The sequence below is a fragment of the Abramis brama genome, assembly GCF_963993115.1.
Source record: "Abramis brama genome assembly, chromosome: 4".
Lineage (NCBI taxonomy): Eukaryota > Metazoa > Chordata > Actinopteri > Cypriniformes > Leuciscidae > Abramis > Abramis brama.
Window position 1 is genome coordinate 30,542,734 of NC_139966.1, and position 20,542 is coordinate 30,563,275.

General features: G+C 36.6%; 2 protein-coding genes across 10 annotated transcripts in view; both read right to left on the minus strand.

Moving 5' to 3' along the window:
* Window positions 1-20,224, minus strand: part of LOC311081800 (uncharacterized protein) — a 33,390-nt gene extending 13,166 nt beyond the window's left edge. For 4 of the 9 annotated variants that reach the window (XM_084112485.1, XM_084112487.1, XM_084112486.1 and 1 more), the window contains exons 1-3: window positions 20,157-20,218; window positions 19,417-19,551; window positions 1,768-3,256 (exon numbers count right to left, since the gene is read on the minus strand). In XM_084112485.1, coding sequence (XP_083968611.1) covers window positions 2,436-3,256; window positions 19,417-19,501 — 906 coding nt within the window. In that variant the 5' untranslated portion in view covers window positions 19,502-19,551; window positions 20,157-20,218 and the 3' untranslated portion in view covers window positions 1,768-2,435. Of the gene's footprint in view, window positions 1-26; window positions 3,257-19,416; window positions 19,552-20,156 lie in introns of all 9 variants that reach the window. The other 5 variants (XM_084112484.1, XM_084112482.1, XM_084112483.1 and 2 more) reach the window with 3 other exon arrangements.
* Window positions 11,571-20,542, minus strand: part of LOC311081797 (uncharacterized protein) — a 118,527-nt gene continuing 109,555 nt past the window's right edge. The window contains exon 4 of the mRNA XM_084112474.1: window positions 11,571-11,580. The gene's annotated coding sequence lies outside the window, so the exon portion shown is untranslated. The remainder of the gene's footprint in view (window positions 11,581-20,542) is intronic.

Consider the following 20,542-nt stretch of genomic DNA (forward strand, 5'->3'; position numbering starts at 1 on the left):
TTGATGAAACTTCACTGGACACCTACATTTTTTAGTCAAGGACCAGGCTTAACCCACGTCTGAGCAACCAGCCCTTTACGAAGGTAACATAAAACAATATCTGTTACTAGGATTAGGAAGACTTGTCAATGGCTACGTTTACATGCAACCAAATAATCCATTAGTAGTCGGATTGAAGGCTCAATCGGACTGAAAAGCCTTCATGTAAACACCTTAACCGATCCGATTGAGCTTGATCCGAACGGAATTTCACAATCAGCTTGAAAGGGGTGGTTTATTCCTTTTTTAATCTGATTGAGAGTACATGTAATCACTTGATCGGATTGAAAACCAAAACTGAAAGGACTGCGCATGTGCAATGACGTTGAAATAGACACGTTGCATGACACGCTGTTCTTCCTGTTGAATAAAGTGTCATATAAATCATTCTATCCGTCATTCTAAAATTCTCCTTTCACTCTGCGTCTGTGAAGTGGAGCAGGACAACGTCCCACCAGTCCTTGTTTCGGATTCTCATCCACAGACAACTGGTTTTGGGCATTTGTACTGCATGATAAATATAAGCACGCGGCACAACAGTTCATTGTCACATTGTTCACATGCTCATTGTCTCCAAATTATGACCAGAAATGGATAAATATTAAGTCTGCTGTTAATAAAGAACCAATGTAGGAGAATAGTTATTATGTGCAAACAGCAGGAAACATAAATTTGTGCAGTGTGCGCATGTCAAAAAAATCCGATTTGAATTGTGGTACATATAAATGCGCACATCAACCCGAACACGTGGTTAGCGCTTATGTAAACACACCGTTCGGATTCATCAATCTGAATGAATTCAGTCCGATTTAAACAAAATGTGTGCATGTAAACGTAGCCAATGACTGCATAAACCAAATTACGTCTTGCGTTATGACATTTGTGCAAAATTTTGCAAAACACTTTACAATAAGGTCCAATTATGTAACACCAGTTCATGCATTACTTAACATTAACCAAAAATGAGCAATACATGTGTTACAGTATTTACTAGTCTTTGCTAACATTAGTCAAAACAAATACAAGGTAATTTTTAGAGTCCTTGTTATGTGTTACATGTAGTTAATATAGTAATAACTATAAATGATGTATAATTACATGCAACTAACCCTAAAACAAACCATCATCCTAACCCTTGCCCTATTTTAAGTATGCAGTTAAGTATTATTACTCCGTTCTTAAATGTATAATTACACTGTTACACAGACACCTTACAATAAAGTATAACCAAATACAACAATTCATTGTTATTTAATGTTATCTCAGGTGTATTAGTAAATGTTTAAATTAACATTAACCAAGATTAATAAATGCTGTAAAAATATTTTTGGTATTTCTCATTGATAGTTTATGTTAACGTGAAGTTAACTAATGTTAAAGGGGTCCTATTATGCCCTTTCATGTTTTGGGGGTGTACTACAATGTTTTCATGCTTGATTGTTCAAAGAATGCATTGTTTTTCACATATTTTACATTATTACAGCACCTCTCTCCCTAGTCTGTCTCGAACGTGTCGTTTTCGATGAAGCCCCTCCTTCCGGGAGGTGTGCTGTGCTGTAACTGGTTAGCTGGCCCAGTGTGTTGTGATTGGCAGGACTTAGCATGTGTTCATGAAATGTCACATGCTAAGCTCTGCCAATCACAGAGCTTAGCATGTGACACTGCCCCCCCCACTGAATTACTGAAGTTTAGAGTGAAGGTAATGTTATTTTGGGATATTTGACCTACCTGTCTCGATATCAGTTTCATTGCTGTCGGTTCCACTGATGTAGTTCCACTAACCGGAGTTCCAGGCTGGACAGGTGATCTGACCACGACCACTTCGTTTATTTGCAACTTTAGCTTCTTTAAATATTTTATAAGGTTCTGAACCTATTGCTGACACTGCAGCCACGTTCTCCATGTGGCCCTGTTTGGCCATTTGTAACGCTACACCTTCAAATACAAATCTGTTGAGATAAGACCCCTCAAACTTAGCTTGTATGGAGCTGTCACCCCAAATACTAAATAGGTCTATCACCTCACTATCTCTCCACTGACTGACTTCGCTGCTTTCCTCCATGATGCAACCAAAAAATGAACCAAAATGATGACTCATGTCGATCAAGAATGACATTGAATGAACGTTGTACGAGTTCTGATATACTCTTCAGACTCAGGTCGCACTGTAAAACATCTAACCTTTATCGAAATTAGGACCACATAGGGAAGTAGCAAAAATCAGAATTGAAAAGATCAGATTCCATGTAGTTTGTGCAATGTCACACTGTCATGACAAAAACAGACACATATGAGCAAAAATGAGAATGAGTTTGCACTTGACATTTCAGGTCTGCTCAATATGTGAAACTCTTCTCACACTGAAGACATATGCAAGGCTTCTCTCCAGTGTGAACTCAGTTTTCTCTTGAGTGAATCCTCATGTGGGAATTAAGGGTTACTTTTTGTCTGAAACTCTTTCCACAGTGAGGGCATATGAAAGGCTTCTCTCCGGTGTGAACTTTCATGTGGACTTTAAGACTTTCTTTTTGAATGAAAAATTTTCCACACTCTTGGCAGGTGAAAAGGTTCTCTCCAGTGTGAACTCTCATGTGGGCTTTAAGGCTGTATTTTTGAGTAAAACGTTTTCCACACTGTTGGCAGGTGAAAGGTTCCTCTACAGTGTGAATTCTCATATGCCTTTTAAGGTTTTCTTTTTCAGTGAAAAATTTTCCACACTGTTGGCAGGAAAAAGGCTTCTCTCCAGTGTGAATTCTCATGTGGACTTTAAGGCTGTATTTCTGATTGAAACTCTTTCCACACTCTTGGCAGGTGAAAGGTTTCTCTCCATTGTGAATTCTCATGTGGGCTTTAAGGGTATATTTTCGAGTGAAACTTTTTTCACACTGTTGACAGGTGAAAGGTTCCTCTACAGTGTGAACTCGCATGTGTCTTTTAAGGTTTCCTTTTACAGTGAAACTTTTTCCACACTGTTGGCAGGAGAAAGGCTTCTCTCCAGTGTGAATTCTCATGTGGACTTCAAGGTGCCTATGTTGGTTGAAACTCTTTCCACATTCTTGGCAGGTGAAATGACTTCTAGCTCCTGTCTTTTGTGAGGAAGTATTTTCAGTCTGTGAGCAAGATTTTTCTCCGGTTATGAAATCATGGTGAATCTCATACTGATATTTCTCTTCCTTTTCATACAGTTTTTGATTCTCCTCTTTCAGCGCCATCAGGTCTAAGGTGAAAAAAGACAAATACAAACGAACCTGTTTAATGGCACAAAGCAACAGACATCAAAACATTTAGACACAAAGCATTAACACCAACATAAAGCATCTAAACCAACAACATGTATTCGTATACCAACTAAGCTACCGAAAGAGGTGTTGCCTGGGGGCAAATTTTTGTGAAGGAAGACAAGCATGTGAAGTTTATCTGGTTTCAAACTGAAGCGAAACACTGTCTGAATGTTTCCTGAAGAACTGAAAAGCTCTTAACCTGTTAAGGTCGTAAACCCGGTACCGGGTTTGAATTGCGTTATTAAGATCATTATTACGATCATCCTTTAATATTTAGAGGTCCTGATGAAACATTAACAGTCATATGTGATATCATTACAATCATTACTTAGACCCTCTACTTTTCACACAAAACCATCATTTTTTAATTCATTTTACATATCGCATCATTTAAATGATTAAATTCCTCCACCCGCAACCAAAATACCAATCAAAAGTAAGTGTGATTATGAATTTGAAGCATATTGATGGCATTGGTCAAATTTGATGAACAAAGGCAAGTCATATATCAAACAAAAGCTTTCTTTCTCAGGATTTTTGCTATATGGTTTATTTAGTTGAAAAAATAGTTTTTTAGATAAAACAACAGATCAAATGATTGTAGAATGAGTCGTGAAGTACATATTTGATCTTAGTAAACAAACTAGGAGAAATATTGCTTTTCATCTCCGATTACAGCATGTCTGAGCTAAAAGTAGTCAAAAAGATACATAGACTTTCACCTTAGACTGTTCTCTTCAAAATGAGTCCATTTTCACCTTTATGTGAGTTTAGTCCAGTAATGCAGGAAATAAGTCATTGTTTTCATACGATCCACATGATATGTTATCGCCGAAAGCAAATGATCTCAGCATTATGTGAACATGTCGTGAACACACCTTTCCTCTAAACCAACCAGAGTCTGAGATATTCAGCGCGCAATTTTACCTCTAGTCCAATAAGAGTATGAGATATTCTGCGGCGCGCAGTTTGGACGCATTAAAGTCATGCTCACTCATGCATATAATTAGATCAGATATAATTAGATTATTATAATTCACATTGTTAGAAAATGACGTCCAAGAGGCTTTTTGTTGGAGCTGAGGCAGTTTTGGAGGAACTGGATCGACTCAGCGACGTGGACAGTGATGGGAGCTATGATTCGGTTTTTGAGGCTGCATTTGCAGCAAGAGAGGACCCGGATTTTGACGCGCAAGTAGGCCTGTCTATTTCTTCATTTACAATCGTGATTTTTTTTCTTTAGTTGTATTATTTGTGAAGGATATCGTGCATCATTATCGTGGGCTCTGAACATCTTTGAAGTTTTGTTTGCGTATCTGTGTTGCGATTTGAATAATGCACATAGTCCAATGATTATTTTTGTGTTATGGTTTCTTTCCTTACTCTGAGTGCATGCATATGACCTGCATTTGTTTGTGTTACAGTGTGATCTCTTCTGATGACGAGGAGCCTGTTCTGTCAGGGAGAAAGAGGTGTTGTCCTCACACATTACCTGTGACACACGACCCCACCCCTACCCCTCTTGGAGAAACATCTGTGTCAACAACACGAGTAAGGTGCAGGCAATCAAGGGGCAAGTCACAAGCAGGAAGACATGATGATGGTGAGACAAATGGATGGCATGATGTCACAGAGGAGGATGTGGATCCAGATTTGCCCAATTTTACACCCAAACGACCTCCAGGGTCTCAGATCCTAATGAGCAGCACCTACTCACCCATCCATTTGTTTCAGCTGTTTTTCACCAACTCTGTAATTGACACAATTGTCAGAAACACCAACAGGTATGCATCAAAAATGTCTGCGGCTGGGAAGAAGTTCCAGTGGGTTCCTTTGACTGCACAGGAGTTTTCTTCCTATTTAGCTTTGGTCATTTACATGGGATTGGTTGGCGCAAAAACCATTGTCGACTACTGGGCAAAGAAAACCCTTTACAACTTCCCCTTTCCCCGATCTGTGATGTCAAGACCAAGGTTTCAAGCTATTTCATGGAATCTGCACCTCTGTGATGTAGAGAAGGATGAACAGAATTCCAGGAAAAAAGGAACCCCAGATTATGATAAACCCTTCAAGGTAAAACCTCTGTACACAAACATTGTTCAATCATGCCAGACATACTTCCAACCAAAAAAGGTGGCGATATGCTCCACAATTCACAAGGCATATGTGGGTGAGACTGTCAACAGGCGTGTGAAGAATGCAGAGGGTGACTGGAGAATACAACAGATCCCGGTTCCCACAGCAGTCAAAGAATACAACAAATACATGGGTGGAGTTGACTTGTCTGATGCCTTGATTGGTTATTACAATGTTCTTCAAAAAACAAGGAAGTGGTACAAGACCTTGTTTTTCCATTTCCTTGACATTTCTGCAGTAAATAGTTTCATTCTTCACCAGGAACTTTCAAAATCCCAGAAAAAGACAGATGACACAGAAGTCATTCAGGGAAACCCTTGTGTCTGAGCTTGCAGGAATTGCCACACAGCCCATACCAGCTCCCCCAGAGCCATTCGCAGCTGGTGCAGCTTGTTCATCCACCACCAGCTCAACGTGTTGTGCGTGAGTCTGTGTGTGAGTGAGTGTGTGATATAAAATATTGTACAGATAGTGTTTATAGTGTTGTATTCCTCCACTGGTCCCTCCATGAACGGGAAGTTCCCTGGACCCAAATTGATTACATGTTAGTTTTTTGTTCTACATTTGGTTGTTGTAAAAAAATTAAAATTGAGCATATTTCAAATTTTTTATACATATTATTCTATTATAAATAAATAACAAAAATATCGATTTTCATGTTGCAGATCACATTTTTGTCTACCCCATTACTTATTTATTGCATGTATTGAGTCTCTTTGAGAAGAAGATAGTGAAACATATATGGGAATATTTGTAAGTGCTTTTAGCAAATAGTAAAAGTGAGATTGTTGGTGTAATTTTCTTTATGATAGCTTGTTTTTGCAGTCGGGACCTTGGAGACTCCAAAAAGACACTAAAAAGCCACTTTGCCTCCCTTTGGTTTCATAGCAATAACTTTTGAAAGCAAAATGTTAAGACACATAATATTTTTTTTCAGTGTTTGGTGACATCTAGTGGAATCAAATGGAACTTATAATAGGTAGCTGTTGCACACAATACCAGAGTTATACACTTTCAAAGAAAAAAAACACAAGCGCCTACTTTTTTGTGTATTTCTTTTGATATTCATCTGAACACATACACATACAATAGTTTTTATTACATTTGACACTTGATTTTGTTTGTTTAAAGCCATCGGACTTGGGTATGTCCAATTTCATGCGGAATTCCAAAATAACCCAAAGAGTTTAAGGGGTTAAAGTCCAATAAAGTCATGCAGATAGCAGATTTGAAAAAAACAAAAAAACAAGTGCAAATACAAAAATAAGAGGAGTAAAGAAAACGGGGTTCTTAATAATCACCCTTTATTAAATTTATGAACACAGAAACCCTGTTCATGTCACATTTCCCATTCCATGACTAGTAAAATAATAGCAATTTACTCTGTAAAATGGCGTAATCCGCAGAGTGATGGACACGGAGATGGGTAAAAAGGTTGATGGCTACATATTCTGCAGCGCCGCGTCGCGTGTAGGACAACTCGAGGTATCGCACACCGGACGCGCACTTTCTCAGTTTATGGGCAGCAATATTCTTATGTTTAAGGACATTATGAAATTAAGATAATGTCTGTACTATGTTATGATTGTACTGTACAATTAAATACAACAGTTGCTGAGTCTGTGATCTGAACACTTTACCTCAGAGCATCCGTTAACTGAATGAATTGAGAATATCACCTGAAAATCCGATAACATCAGCAATTTTCATTCAAGCAGCTGATTTCTGTAAATGAATGTAAAGTTAAATGTATATTGCAGCACAGGGTGAAGTTATTTACGATGATTTGAGACAAATATAATGTAAATTTAATATAAAACTATGTAAATGGCACTCTGTGTTGCGGCAGGATTTTAAACAAGGTCCTGAGCCGTTGCTGGGCGCTGCCGGTGTATGTACACTGATAGAGGATAATGTGTTCGAATTTTAAAGACGCTGGCGCTGCTCGTCTCGTCCGGTGTGCGACCCGAAATGCGGAGTATTTACGTGTCATGTTATCATAAGAGTCCTATTCATTTTAAACATTGTGGTTATCGCCAATACTGGTATATTGTCACACTCTAAATTAACACAATGCCGATATTTCATGCTTTGAATATCACGATTATCGGCAACACTGGTATATTGCAACACCCCTACTTGGGAGAACTGGTTAATTATAAACATCTCAAAACTCCTGTTCATGTCTTAAATATTAGAAAAACAGTGTCCTCTCTCAACTATGTTCAGATTTGCAGAAAACAGTATGGATAATTGTGGAGAATTTCAGTTATAATTTAAGAAACCACAGAACCCGTGCTTATTAAAGATACAAATTAGTTGCATTTGGCATCTGATCTTAGCTAAATCTCTCTTCTAGTGTAATTATTATCTTTTGAAAATATTACCAAAACTTTCTCTTAATTAACTGCCTGTCAGTGTATTGGAATGGTTCATTGTAGAGGTTGACTGACATATCGATTTTGCCAATGCATCTTCACTGATAACTGATTTACTGTCCACTACAGGACACGTCATACATTAAAGTAATTGATTTGTTGACTAGATGCTGCATTAGTAGAGAACAGCACTATGTTTGTCGACAAGGCTGACTGGATGTTTAAGGGTTAGTTCACCCAAAAAGTTGTCATTAATTACCCACATGTTGTTCAAAACCTGTAAGACTTTCAATCATCTTCTGAACACAACTGAAGATATTTTTTATTAAAATCTGAGCCAGTTCTGCACTCTCCATAGACAGCTACGCAACTACCATGTTGACTCTTCAAAAAACTCATGAAAAGATTGTAAAACTAATTCATATGAACAGAGCGATTTAGTCAAAATTTTGTGAATAGACTCGATCGCTTTGATGAACGATTTAATTTAGGCTTTTATTCACATAAAAATTGACCAGCAAACATAAACAGAAGCTTAACTGAAACTGCTTGATGCGCTAGAACAAACCTCTTGCTGAAGCTCAAACGTGCTGCGTAACATAATGAACCTCATTGGTTCTTGCTGAAGCTCAAACGTGCTGCGCAACACGAGAATGAACCTCATTGGTTCTCGTCAAGCGAACATGCTTGTTTACTGATGTGCGAGTTCAATCTGAAATTCAATCTGTTCATCATATAAAGTGCCGGCCGCATTGAGTTCTTCTTCGTTATTGAACAGACAAAAACACACTAAAGTATGCCAAAATACCCGTTTTTGTCGAGTATCCTCGTAATCACAGTCTTAAATTAGTCAAATAACGACTTAAATGACCGCAAAGAGTTGTGTGGACATCAGATGTGTGTCAGATCCACGTAATGTGCTATAGACCTTGAAGTGACAGTAGCCTAATAAACCTGCTGCTGTGATGTCTGTCATTAATGTAAATAAAAGAACAAACAAAAAACTAAAAAAACTAAAAAAAAAATCACTGCTCTTGACTGAATAACTTTAGTTGCTTTAATAAGGATTAATCTATATTTAAATTATAATTTATGCAGTGAGGACTGAAGTGTTTGAGAACTTACTTCAATTTCTGTATATTTCTTACCTGTTAATATTTAAAATATGCTGTCTTTATGTTTTTTCTACATTAAAGGGATAGTTGACCCAATAATGAAAATTAGCCCATGATTTACTCACCCTGAAGCCATCCTAGGTGTTAGGGCTGAACGATTAATTGCATTTGCGATAATATGGCAATATGATGAAATGCGATTTTTTTAACCACAAAGCTGTGATTACATGCTGGTCACGTGACATGCGAGAGTAAACCAGTCTGTATTGCAGATGAAGCATCAACTTGGCACGCTACGCATATAGGCCTGGCATATGCTACAGGAAATAACAGTTTATGTTTAATTTATGTGATATTGTGTTATAGATTCTCTCCAATGATTCTGTATCAATTAAGATAATTTCAGATTTATGTATGAGCTTAGTTTTAAACACAGATACGTGATGACGCTACGTGTGCTTTATAAACAACCGTATTCTGCTTGCTTCTAATTCCTTTGTCTCACACACACACACACACACACACACACACACACACACACACCACTCGAACCTTCCAAAGAGTAATCTTTCATAAAGTTCGGAAAAGTTGAAGCGAATTACAAGGACATTTGCGGGCTTCCTTGCACAAGATATGCGCTATGAGATACGCGCGGTTTGCCTGATGTAACTTTTGTAGTGCGCGCCAGCGCGGTCTCGCCCGCTGGTATTTTACTTACAAATGTTCTACGAAGGCATCATATGTCTTTTGGAATGCAGTTGGCTTATATATTAAAAATATGAAAATCACCGACAGAAGCTGCTTTCAATTTCAAATACTCATGCGCGCTTTGCGAAGAGCGTTTGAGCATGCGGCTGTGAGCGACTCCGTCTACGTGGTTAAACCCAGCAAACACATTTACGTTGTGGCAACGTCTGTGTCACGTTGCATTTCTGCTATGGCAACGACGCTGTCTACGTGCTCGCAACATTGTAACAACGTAGAATTGTAAGACGTGACAGTGCTGTAGCAACTTTGTTGCGCGACATTCAACAACTGAGAGATGACGTTCTGACAATTTTTTGCTTTTAGGCCGTGTGTCCACCAAAGCGTTTTTTCACGTGGCTGGCGTGTTTTTTCAATTGTTTTCAATGGGAATGCCGCGTTTTTAAAACGGCATAAGCGTAACAAGGCGCTGAGTGTTTTTTTTACGCTGAAGCGCTGAGCATTCTGCGTTTTTTACAGGTCGCCGAGAGTTGAAGAATCTTCAACTTTGGGTTAAACACAGCGCTCATCACTGTCACTTTTTACACAACCGTCCAATCACAGTGGAGGAGGGGCGGGACTAATACCACACCAACCAACCGCCACATTCTGCATGTACAACGTCAACAGAGGACAACAACAAGGCATAATAACGGAAGAAAATAATTTAAAACAAGAGCCAGAAAAAATACATTACATTTTATCGACATTTTAATATAGAATCAACACAGAAACAAAATATGTGTGAAATAAGACACTAGTAACACTTTCGCGGATATTCCATACAATAACAAGCAAAGTGTCTCAACTGAAAAAAATACTGCGCTGCCAAAACGCTCTCAAGCGCTCACAGATAGACGTTTTCAGCAGAGCGCCTAGCGTTTTCAGCTGGCTAAAAACGCTGTGGTGGACACACGGCCTTATGCTAGATAGGCCTATAGATATCCCCCATTTAGCATTTTATGTTTTGAGGTTAATTTTTAATTAGTCAGATGTTAGATAATTATATAGTTTTTTAAAATATTGTTTATCCTTATTGTTATTTAATGGGGCTATCAGTAAATTAGCCTAATTATAATCAACACCTGCAAGTGTACACTTTGAAGAGTAAAAATTACAGAAGGTTACGTTAATTCAACTTTATTAAAACTAACTGCATATATGGTAATCAAATTGCACATCCAAAAGTCATACATTTGTGAAAAAAGAAAAAAACTAAATAAATGAATATACAAATTTATTTTAAGTATAATAAATAAAACATAAAAAGCAAAGATCAGAACATTTAATGAACAAAACCGGTTCTGTACATGACAGACAGTGGTCGAAAGCCGGACGATAAAGTTCGGTAACCGGAATCAGTCCAGGAAACATCCACAAATCCAGAGGAGCAAAGAAACGAATGAGACTAAATAGCAGACAAATTAAATCACAACCTTAAGCAATGGCCCTGAACGGTGGTTTAAAGTCAACATTGTGACAACGATGTAACAACCTTCACCACACAACGTAGTTATAGCAACCTTTTGGCCATGTTGTTAAAACGTTGTTAGAAGGTTGGGTACATTGTGCCAACGTTCTGTGTTTGCTGGGAATGTACTTGCATCTCTAAATGTTTTTATGACACACACGAAATGAATGTAACACAGTCAGTTATATCATCTATCTATAAATTACAGAAACGTCTGTCTGTCTGTGTGTGTGTCTGTTAACCGCATATCTCTCGAACCGTTAGTCCGATGGATTTCAAATTCGACAGGTGTCTTGCCACGGGCATGAGTAAGTGCAGTGCCAAGTTTGACGTTGTTTGGATGAGAAATGCTAAAGATATCATTAAATATATCATTTTTAACCCTCTGGGCTTCTTCGTAAATGGGTCACACTTAGCTTCCTCCCGGTCAAAAACGGACGAAGCCTTAAAATTTTACTTTATTTTTTCCCAAGATAACCAATCAAATATATTTTTGTTCTATAATATTTTCTGATTATTATTTAGAATTTTTAGAGTTTTTTATGATATTTTACATTAATTATATAATTTTTATGAGCTTTTTTTTCCATTAGAATTAATATATTTTTTTTTATTTTATATGTATTTTTATTTTTTTTTCAATAAATGCAACATTTCACATCAAAATAGAGTGCAGGCCTAAAAAAATATATATATATATAAATATGTGTCATGTCCTATAACCGCCTATAGGCTGCCTATAGCTTTTTTATTTATTTATTTTATTTATTTATTTTTATTCCCATTCGGAAAGAAAAAAAGATGAATTACTAAGCAACCACTGAATGGAACAACACAAATTATATATCATTTTAAAGCTTAGGATCTCAGCTTTTTAAACGTACAGTATGGATTTTTTTTCGCCGCTAGGGGTCACTAACCTCTTACAATAACAAAGGCGTAGTTTGATGACGCAACATTTGCTAAGAATTATGGATCTTGTCGTCAACGTCAAGCCGACCGATCTAATAATGTTTATGGATGACTGAATACATCGATGCTTTTATCATGACTGTGATATGAAGCAGTTCAGGATTGCTAAGAGACAGCTATCAGCTCCACACGCGACGAGTCCCGCGGAAATAACAGTTTTAAAAGGAATATGGACATTTCATTCTACCGAACTACACGCAAAGCAGAATTACAACTCACAGGTCAGTTTATTAGACAAATTAAACTTGTGAGGTAACGCAGCACTGTTTCACTTGGTCTAACATTACACTATCACTCTAGTCTAAACTGCATTTGAATGTGTTGAAATGTATGTGTTAGTTTGTCTGTATGAGACTAGCAGTAAGCTAGATCAACATTAGAATAACATACAGATCATATTCCAACATTTTATCATTGTTGAACTATATAACATTGATTTGTTTTATGTAAATGTGCTCACCTGTTTAATAAAGTACATGTAGGAGCGGTCGAAGTCTCGGACGTGGAGCTCTCGTTTATATACCGTCTATGGGAGCTCTCGGCATCTCGAAAACGCTGCGCTGATATTGATTCTCATTTTAGTTCTCCTTTTTTATCCAAAGTCTACTTGCCATGGTCCATAATGTTTGAACGAAACAACAACAGCGTGCAGATAGACATTGCGAACTACACATTTGTCCATGTCTGTCGCTTTGGTTACTATCAGAGGGCTCTGGTTCATAGCTCTGGTTGCTATGGCAGCACGAGCGGAAACCAGGGACAACGCGGATATGACGGCGACAAAACGGAAATAAAGAAACGGGACGTTTCTCGAATTAAATTACAAATTTCTCCTGGTTTGAAAGTTGTTGGAAACAGTCAGGATAATGTAAATACACAACTAAAAAATATATATATATAACATAGATATAGTGATTTTTGCTATTTTTAAAGCAAAAAAAGTTACATATTGTGCCTTTAATGCATCTATTAACTCATTAATACATTTATTAACTCCTAACGAGTGCTGAGTAATCCCTCTAAAACCGAGTGTACCGCCAGCAGGCGCCACCTAGCTGCAAAAATATTCATTACCATATTTTTCAAAAGTCTTGCCTTGATTAACACAAAGGGTGTCATATTTGCACTCTTGATGTTTTAGAGCAGGGGTGGGCAAACTTTTTGGCTCAAGGGCCACACTGGGTTTTAAAAATTTGACAGAGGGCCGGCCCAGTAGCAGATTATGAAGCACGATCTCATGAAAGTGCGTATCTATACCACAAATTTTATTTCTCGTGCCATTTATATGCCAAAAATGTTTTTGTTTTTTTTGCGTGCATGCTACACACTGTAAACCCCTTGGTTAGGATTAGGGGTGTGGAGTGCGTGCCTATTACACGCCATAAAGTGCATATCATATGCACGCGAAAACATATTATGCACTACAAATACAATTCGTGGTATTCGCACTTTCATAAGATCGGGCTGAGCAAACAGACAACGTTGTGGCAATGTCTGTGCGAAATTCAACAACTGAGAGACGACATTCTGACAATACATTTTTTTATGCTAGATATCCCCCATTTAGCATGTTATGTTTTGATGTTAATTTTTAAAGATGTTAGATAATTATAGCCTATATATTTTAAATATTGTTTATCCTTATTATTATTTAATGGCCTAACAGTAAATTAGAAACAAAACATCTGCAAGTGTACACTTAGAAGAGTCAAAATTACAGATTACGTTAATTCAGCTTTATTAAAACTGAATGGCAATTTGCACTTCCAAAAGTCATACATTTGTGGAAATAAACGAATATACAAATTTATTTTAAGAATAATAAAATAAAACATAAAAGGTAAAGGCAGATCAGAACATTTAATGAAAAAAAAAACGGGTTCTGTAAGTTACATGGCACACAGGGGAGCGTAGTCGAAAGCCGGACGATAAAGGTCGGTAAACGGAATCAGTCAGGATACATCCACAAATCCAGAGGAGCAAAGAAACTAAATAGCAGACAAATCAAAGGAAAAACTAAGGTGTGCAAGCGGTTACCAAACATTTTTTTTTTCTCATTGAGTTTCCAAAAAAGGAATAAACATTAACGTGCAACAAGTCTATGCGCTTAAGTTGCTGTCTGTTTGGTTTCCATGGTGACGCGTCATTGCTTGTTAAGTGACACACCGCAGCCACAACAGCGCTGAATGAATGATGATCTGCTTTTATGTCATTTTTCCTTTTTTACATTTGTTAGCTATGGCATGCAATATCTGATATTCCGATTGTCAAATATATGCAACGCAATATATATATATAACGCAAAGTATTGCAAGAAAAAAGGCAAAATTAATGCGATCTTAAGACAATTTTTTTAAATACTCGGCGGGCCGGATTAAACAGCCTAACGGGCCGCATGTGGCCCGCGGGCCGTAGTTTGCCCACCCCTGTTTTAGAGTGTCACCCCTTTATTGCTGTGCACTTTTTTTTCTGCACAGTGGCTGATTTGTAGTTTGTACCACCAAAAGTTTCTCTGAGTTTTCGTATTTTTTCGTATTTCCCATTCATTTCCTATGTCGGTCTTTTTTGACCGGGAGGAAGCTAAGTGTGACTATTTTTTTTACAACCCTTTAACATATCCGAATCATGTCCATGATTTTTTTGTGTGTGTTCACATAGCTAATACAACAAAGGTTACCAAGTGTCATCCCATTCCGATGAAGCAAAAAAAATAAAAATAAAAAAAATTTTTTAAAAGTTTTTGGTCATTTTCGGACGAAGAAGCCCAGAGGGTTAAAAGGTTGTGGTTTAAAAATAAACATTCTGACATTAGAGGGTTGTATTGGTCAAAGAAGCCCCAAGAAGGTTGTGGTTTAAAAATAAACATTCTGACATAAACACTCAGTCAGCTACACTGTTTACTTCTGAATATTATAGTTTGGTCAAAGAGTATAGAAGTACCAAGAGGCGAAACTCAATAGAACGTTCCATTGCAACAAACGCACCCATGCGCAGAGCTGCGGACCGCCATCTTGGACTGAACGCAACACAGCTGTCATAGAATTGAACGATAACCGGTTCAAATTCAAAAGCGGTTAAATGAACTAAATAGTAGTTTCTAGTTTTTAATATCTCTATAGCAGACATCCCATGTCTCCCGGAAGTTCCGGGAGTCTCCCGCATATTGATAGCGGCTCCCTGATGCCCGCAAATTAGGCTAAAATCTCCCGGAATCTAGAGCGAGCGAGCGAGCAAGAGCGCGCAGCTCCAAACCGTGTAACGTTAGAGCACACGGCAGGAGCGAGATATCAACATATCAACCTATGTGGAACACAACTTCTTCAGATTTTTTGCTTTCATTTTCTTGCAGTTCTAGAGTAAAATATTTTGTAATATATATATTTTATATAAAATATAAATAATTATATTTTTAAATTTGTACATTTTAATAAACTCAAACTTATATAACTTTTTTCTGTTTCACTTTCATAATTTATTTCACTTCAACAATAATCTGACAAATGTCTTCTTTAAAACAAGACCAACCATAGGTCTATATTCCAAAGCATTCTTGAATTACAACCATTTAAGTTTGGATAGTGATTTTCATGTTTATGCGAAAAAAAGGTGACAGCGTGAAAGCGGTCATTTGCCAGGTTAGGTGTTCATATATCTCTGAAAGTATGCGATTTAAAAAGCCCACTTCGAGTCTTGACAATTTCGACCAAATACATACAAAACGTTAGCAAACTGTTACTGCGGTTATGGGATAGCTTACATTAACGTTACAGCACCTGTTATCGTTGACGTTAAAGGGGCTATATGCTTTTTTCTGAAATTTAAACTCGCGACTGACACCTGTGGCCAAAAAACAGAACTGCTCTTCCTTTCTGCTCGCTCTCGCAGCGCGCGCTCATACGTGCACACTTCACAAGTCATCTGCTGCAAGGAGGTCAACATTATGTTTACTGAGGTAAGAACAGTCAAATACATATATTGTTTGAGATAAGTGTTCTCTTATCATCCATTGCACTGCTTGCGAGTGTAGGCTACTTGCTGACTAGCGGTGGTGGCAGAGTGATCTGAAACGTTTAACATGAACGCGCTTGACGTCACATCCGCAGACAGCGCGGGAAAAATCCGACCCGACAGAAAATAGGAAAAATAGGATACAGGCTTATAGATGCACCCACTGTGAGCGGACAAGGTGTCAGTATGCTCATCAGGAGATGTTTGAGTCATAATTGGTAAAATAAAAAGGCTATTGTTACGTTTATTTTGGGGAAAAAGTTGCATATAGCCCCTTTAACTCACTTTAAAGTTAATAAAAACCTTTTCTACTTTACCTCTCTGGATCTTTGGGGAATCTATGAAATGCTAGTTGATTGGTTGTAGACTGGTAGTTGTTGCAGTTGATGGCAGAACACTGTTTTCTTTGTCTCCAATTATTTACAGACATAATATTAATGCTGTATACGGTAGTTGTGCTAACGGTAAAGCCGTTGGTTCAGTCCAAAATGGCGGCCGCGCTACCGAAGCGCCACCTAGTGGCTGTTGTCAAAACTGCAACGGAGTTTCGCCTCTTGGTACTTCTATACTCTTTGGTTTGGTTCCTTCTGAATATTATAGTTTGGTTCCAGAACGTGATAAATCCATTTTGATTAATTTGAGTAAAAATGTGTTTTCTTTACCAAGAAAGTAGCAAGATGAAAACCACTATTTTCTGTTTCAAACTTTCACATAGCATCTTTAGGTTATAATATCATAAAAAAATTCAAATCCAGATTTGGATTTTCAAAGATCTATTATAAAAACTGATTATTTTTCCCAAAAAATATTATAAATATAAATTCATTAAACTTTTTTTTTCAAAATGCTATCATATTGAAACTGTTGAAATCAGCCATCACTAAGGAATATCTCCTGAACTTTTTTGACGGCGATCAGCTCACAAAAACTGATTTTGCACGGGCACTTTGCACTGCTCCCTGAATCGACGCGCTTATTCATTTGTGGATGTAAAATGAATCTGTAAGTCAGTCATGCTGTTTACTTCTGAATATTATATTTCATTCTGGTGCGCTTAAAGTTATCGCTACTGTGTAATAGTAGCCTATGCTATTCACCAACTAAACATATCCTATTCAATGTGTTCACAGTCTCTTTCATGGCCATCATTTGTAGTAGCATATTCACAAACTGTTTCCTCAAGCATAGCATTTTCTTGGAGTTCACTGTGTGCTTTCTACCATGCACAAATAAAAATGTCACTGATCTTTTGCTGTGTTATTGTAACAATGAGCACTCAAACACACCAAACCAACAATTACTAAAAACACACTCAAAAACTGATTTTGCACGGGCATTTTGCACTAGCACTTAGAAGGTTGTGGTATTCATAAACACTCAGTCAGCTACACTGTTTACTTCTGAATATTATAGTTTATTCACAGCCATCATTTGTAGTAACCTAGCCAGCTCCCTGAATTCAATGAGTTCACAGTCTCTTTCACGGGCACCAAACCAACAATTACTAAAAACACACACAAAAACTGATTTTGCACGGGCATTTTGCACTAGTAATCCTATAATTTCAAAAGAGATGAACACGTTCAGACAGCCTACTCTTAAATACTGAAAGCACTCTTTGTTTATTGCTTGTAATGTTTTTTTCTTTCTTTGTTATTTGTTTTGAAGCTATATTAGTTAAAATTATTAACATGTTATTGTATTAATTTCGTTTTTTAATGTGTTATTATTTTTAAAAGTAGGCCTACTTATAATTACATATGTAATTAAATATTTTAAGTTTTATTAACAAGATCAATTAATTAATAAGAAAAAAATGAGATCGGCTCATGAGGTGCCTAAAGATTCCCATCCCTATTTTACAATGATTTATTGCTTGTTTTGTTGAATAATAGAAAAGATAAAGAGCTTTATCTTTAGAAAAGATAAAGAGCTTAAATAATCGCATATTAAATCACAATCGCAATATTGGTAAAACGAAATCGCAATTAGATTATTTTCCAAAATCGTTCAGCCCTACTTTCAGAAGAATACAATCAGAAGTTATATTAAAAAATGTCCTGGCTCTTCCAAGCTATAATGGCAGTGAATGAGTGTCTGTCTTTGGAAGTCCATCAAAGCGCATCTATTCATTATTAAAGTGCTCCACATGTATCTGGGGGTTAATAAAGGCCTTCTGAAGTGAAGCGATGCGTTCGTGTAAGAAAAATATCCATATTTAAAACTTTATCAACTAAAATAACTAGCTTCCGGTACAAGGCCGTACTCATCAATTTACGGCAAAAGAGTAACACTTGAACTTGACACACAATGTAATGACGGCAATTGACGCCTCTCGCGGTTCAAACAAACAGGGCTGGGCAACCGCGTTCGTCATTTTGTTGTGCATCAAGTTCAAGTGTTACTCTTTTGGCATAAATTGGATAAACATCAAGTGTTTCTAATATAGAAGCAAATAAAGATACTATACATGTAATATACATTTATGCAATTTTAATGCTCTGACCTTTGCAGATATTTAAAGATGGCCATCTTTAAGCATAGCAGACTCTTTGGATTTAAATTTACAATAAGATTACATTTTTAGCATTAACTAAGGTTAACAAATGTTGTAGTATTGTCCACATTTTAAATTGACTTTAAATTATTTTATCTATGAACTAACATGAATGATCAAGATACAATTATCTTGCTCAAATATTGATACATGCTGTAAAAAAAATTATATTGCATATAGTTCATGAAAGCTAGCTAATACATAAGCAAAGTTACCCATGTTTCTAGGTTATAGCTAAATAAACCTGTAATATTTTAATGTATAAATTATTTCCTGTAAAATCCATTCTGTAGAACTTCTCATTTTAATAATAATAATAATAATAATAATATTATTATTATTATTATTATAATTATTTTATATATATATATAATAATAACATATATATATATATATATATATATATATATATATATATATATGTGTGTGTGTGTTTATTTCTACATCTTTTTACATAGTTTTCTTGTGCTACTCTTACATATGGTAAATAAATCGTTTGCTTGCAATTCAGTTCATCCTTGACACCTGACCTGGTAATGACATTTTGAATCTATACGTGTCTTCTCCCGAGTTTAATGTTACACCACTTTACCCCTTCATTCGAACATAGTAGGAGTCATATAGCTTATATGACATAGTTTGTTTGGAGCTTGGAGATTTAGTACTCCAAGTAAGAAAATGTGTAGGCCTAATCAGCTTTGAGAATGAAACCAACCTGTTTGTTCCTCAGTATCTTCTCTTTTCACTCTGAATGCTTCTTCAATCTTCATTTCTTCACTCTCCTCTTTAATAAATGCCATATTTATAATAACGTGTCACGAGGATCTCAGTCGCTTCACCAGGAGTTTTTCTGTGTGTTTGAACAGTTTGACATGATTAAAATAAAAATAATCAACAGATATAAAAATAAATCCAAACTAAATCTCTGGGTGCGTCTCAATCAGCTCTAGTTCAGCGCACTGGTTAGGGCAAGTCAGTTAATGGCCTTAAATTACCTGATTAGACCATTTTTTTTGCTTCAAATTAATAAAAGAACACAAATTATACAGACACTTCATATTTAGACATGTCAGTTATTTGTATATTACACTGTTTTGACCAGCACGTGCGCTGATTCGGGCGTTTCGATTCACTAAATCATTTTCAGAAACAACTGGTTCAATTATTAACACGGATTTTCGAGTTTAAATTTTCAAGTTTCTTCATCACTACTCGCCAGTGGCGAAATTCATGTTTACGACAAACTGGTTCACGATATAGGGAGCGAAATGAGACGCACCTTTTCTGATATTCATGTGTGGATGCACTTTACACACAAAATAAAGTTAATTAATGTTAGATAAAGTATTGCAATGTTAAATTCAATAATAATTCAGCAATTTTACATCGTTTATATATATAACTGCCTGAACGGGTTGCACTGATGTAAACACTTCAAATGCGTAAAATACAAACCTTTCTTCAGCCGAATCACAACAGATGCAGGAGCACAGCGCAATTTTATGACGTCATGTCTCCAGACCAAAATAAAAGTCCAGTTCTGCTGTCTAAAACCACCAAAGTGCGATAATAAATACATATAAAAGAAATGTAGAGTTTAATTATTTGAGAAATACATATTTAAATACATGCTGTCAAATGACGTGATGAAAATATTAAGAGCTGCTAATGAAAGAGGATGCAAAAAAAACTGGTTATCACCAATTTGCCTTTTTAACATCGCATCCTCTTATGTATTTCTCCAAGAATTCAACTCTAAATTTCTCTGACATGTATTTTATTATTGCACTTCTGTGGTTTTAGACAGAACCGTGTGAACTGGACGTTTATTTTGATGTGAC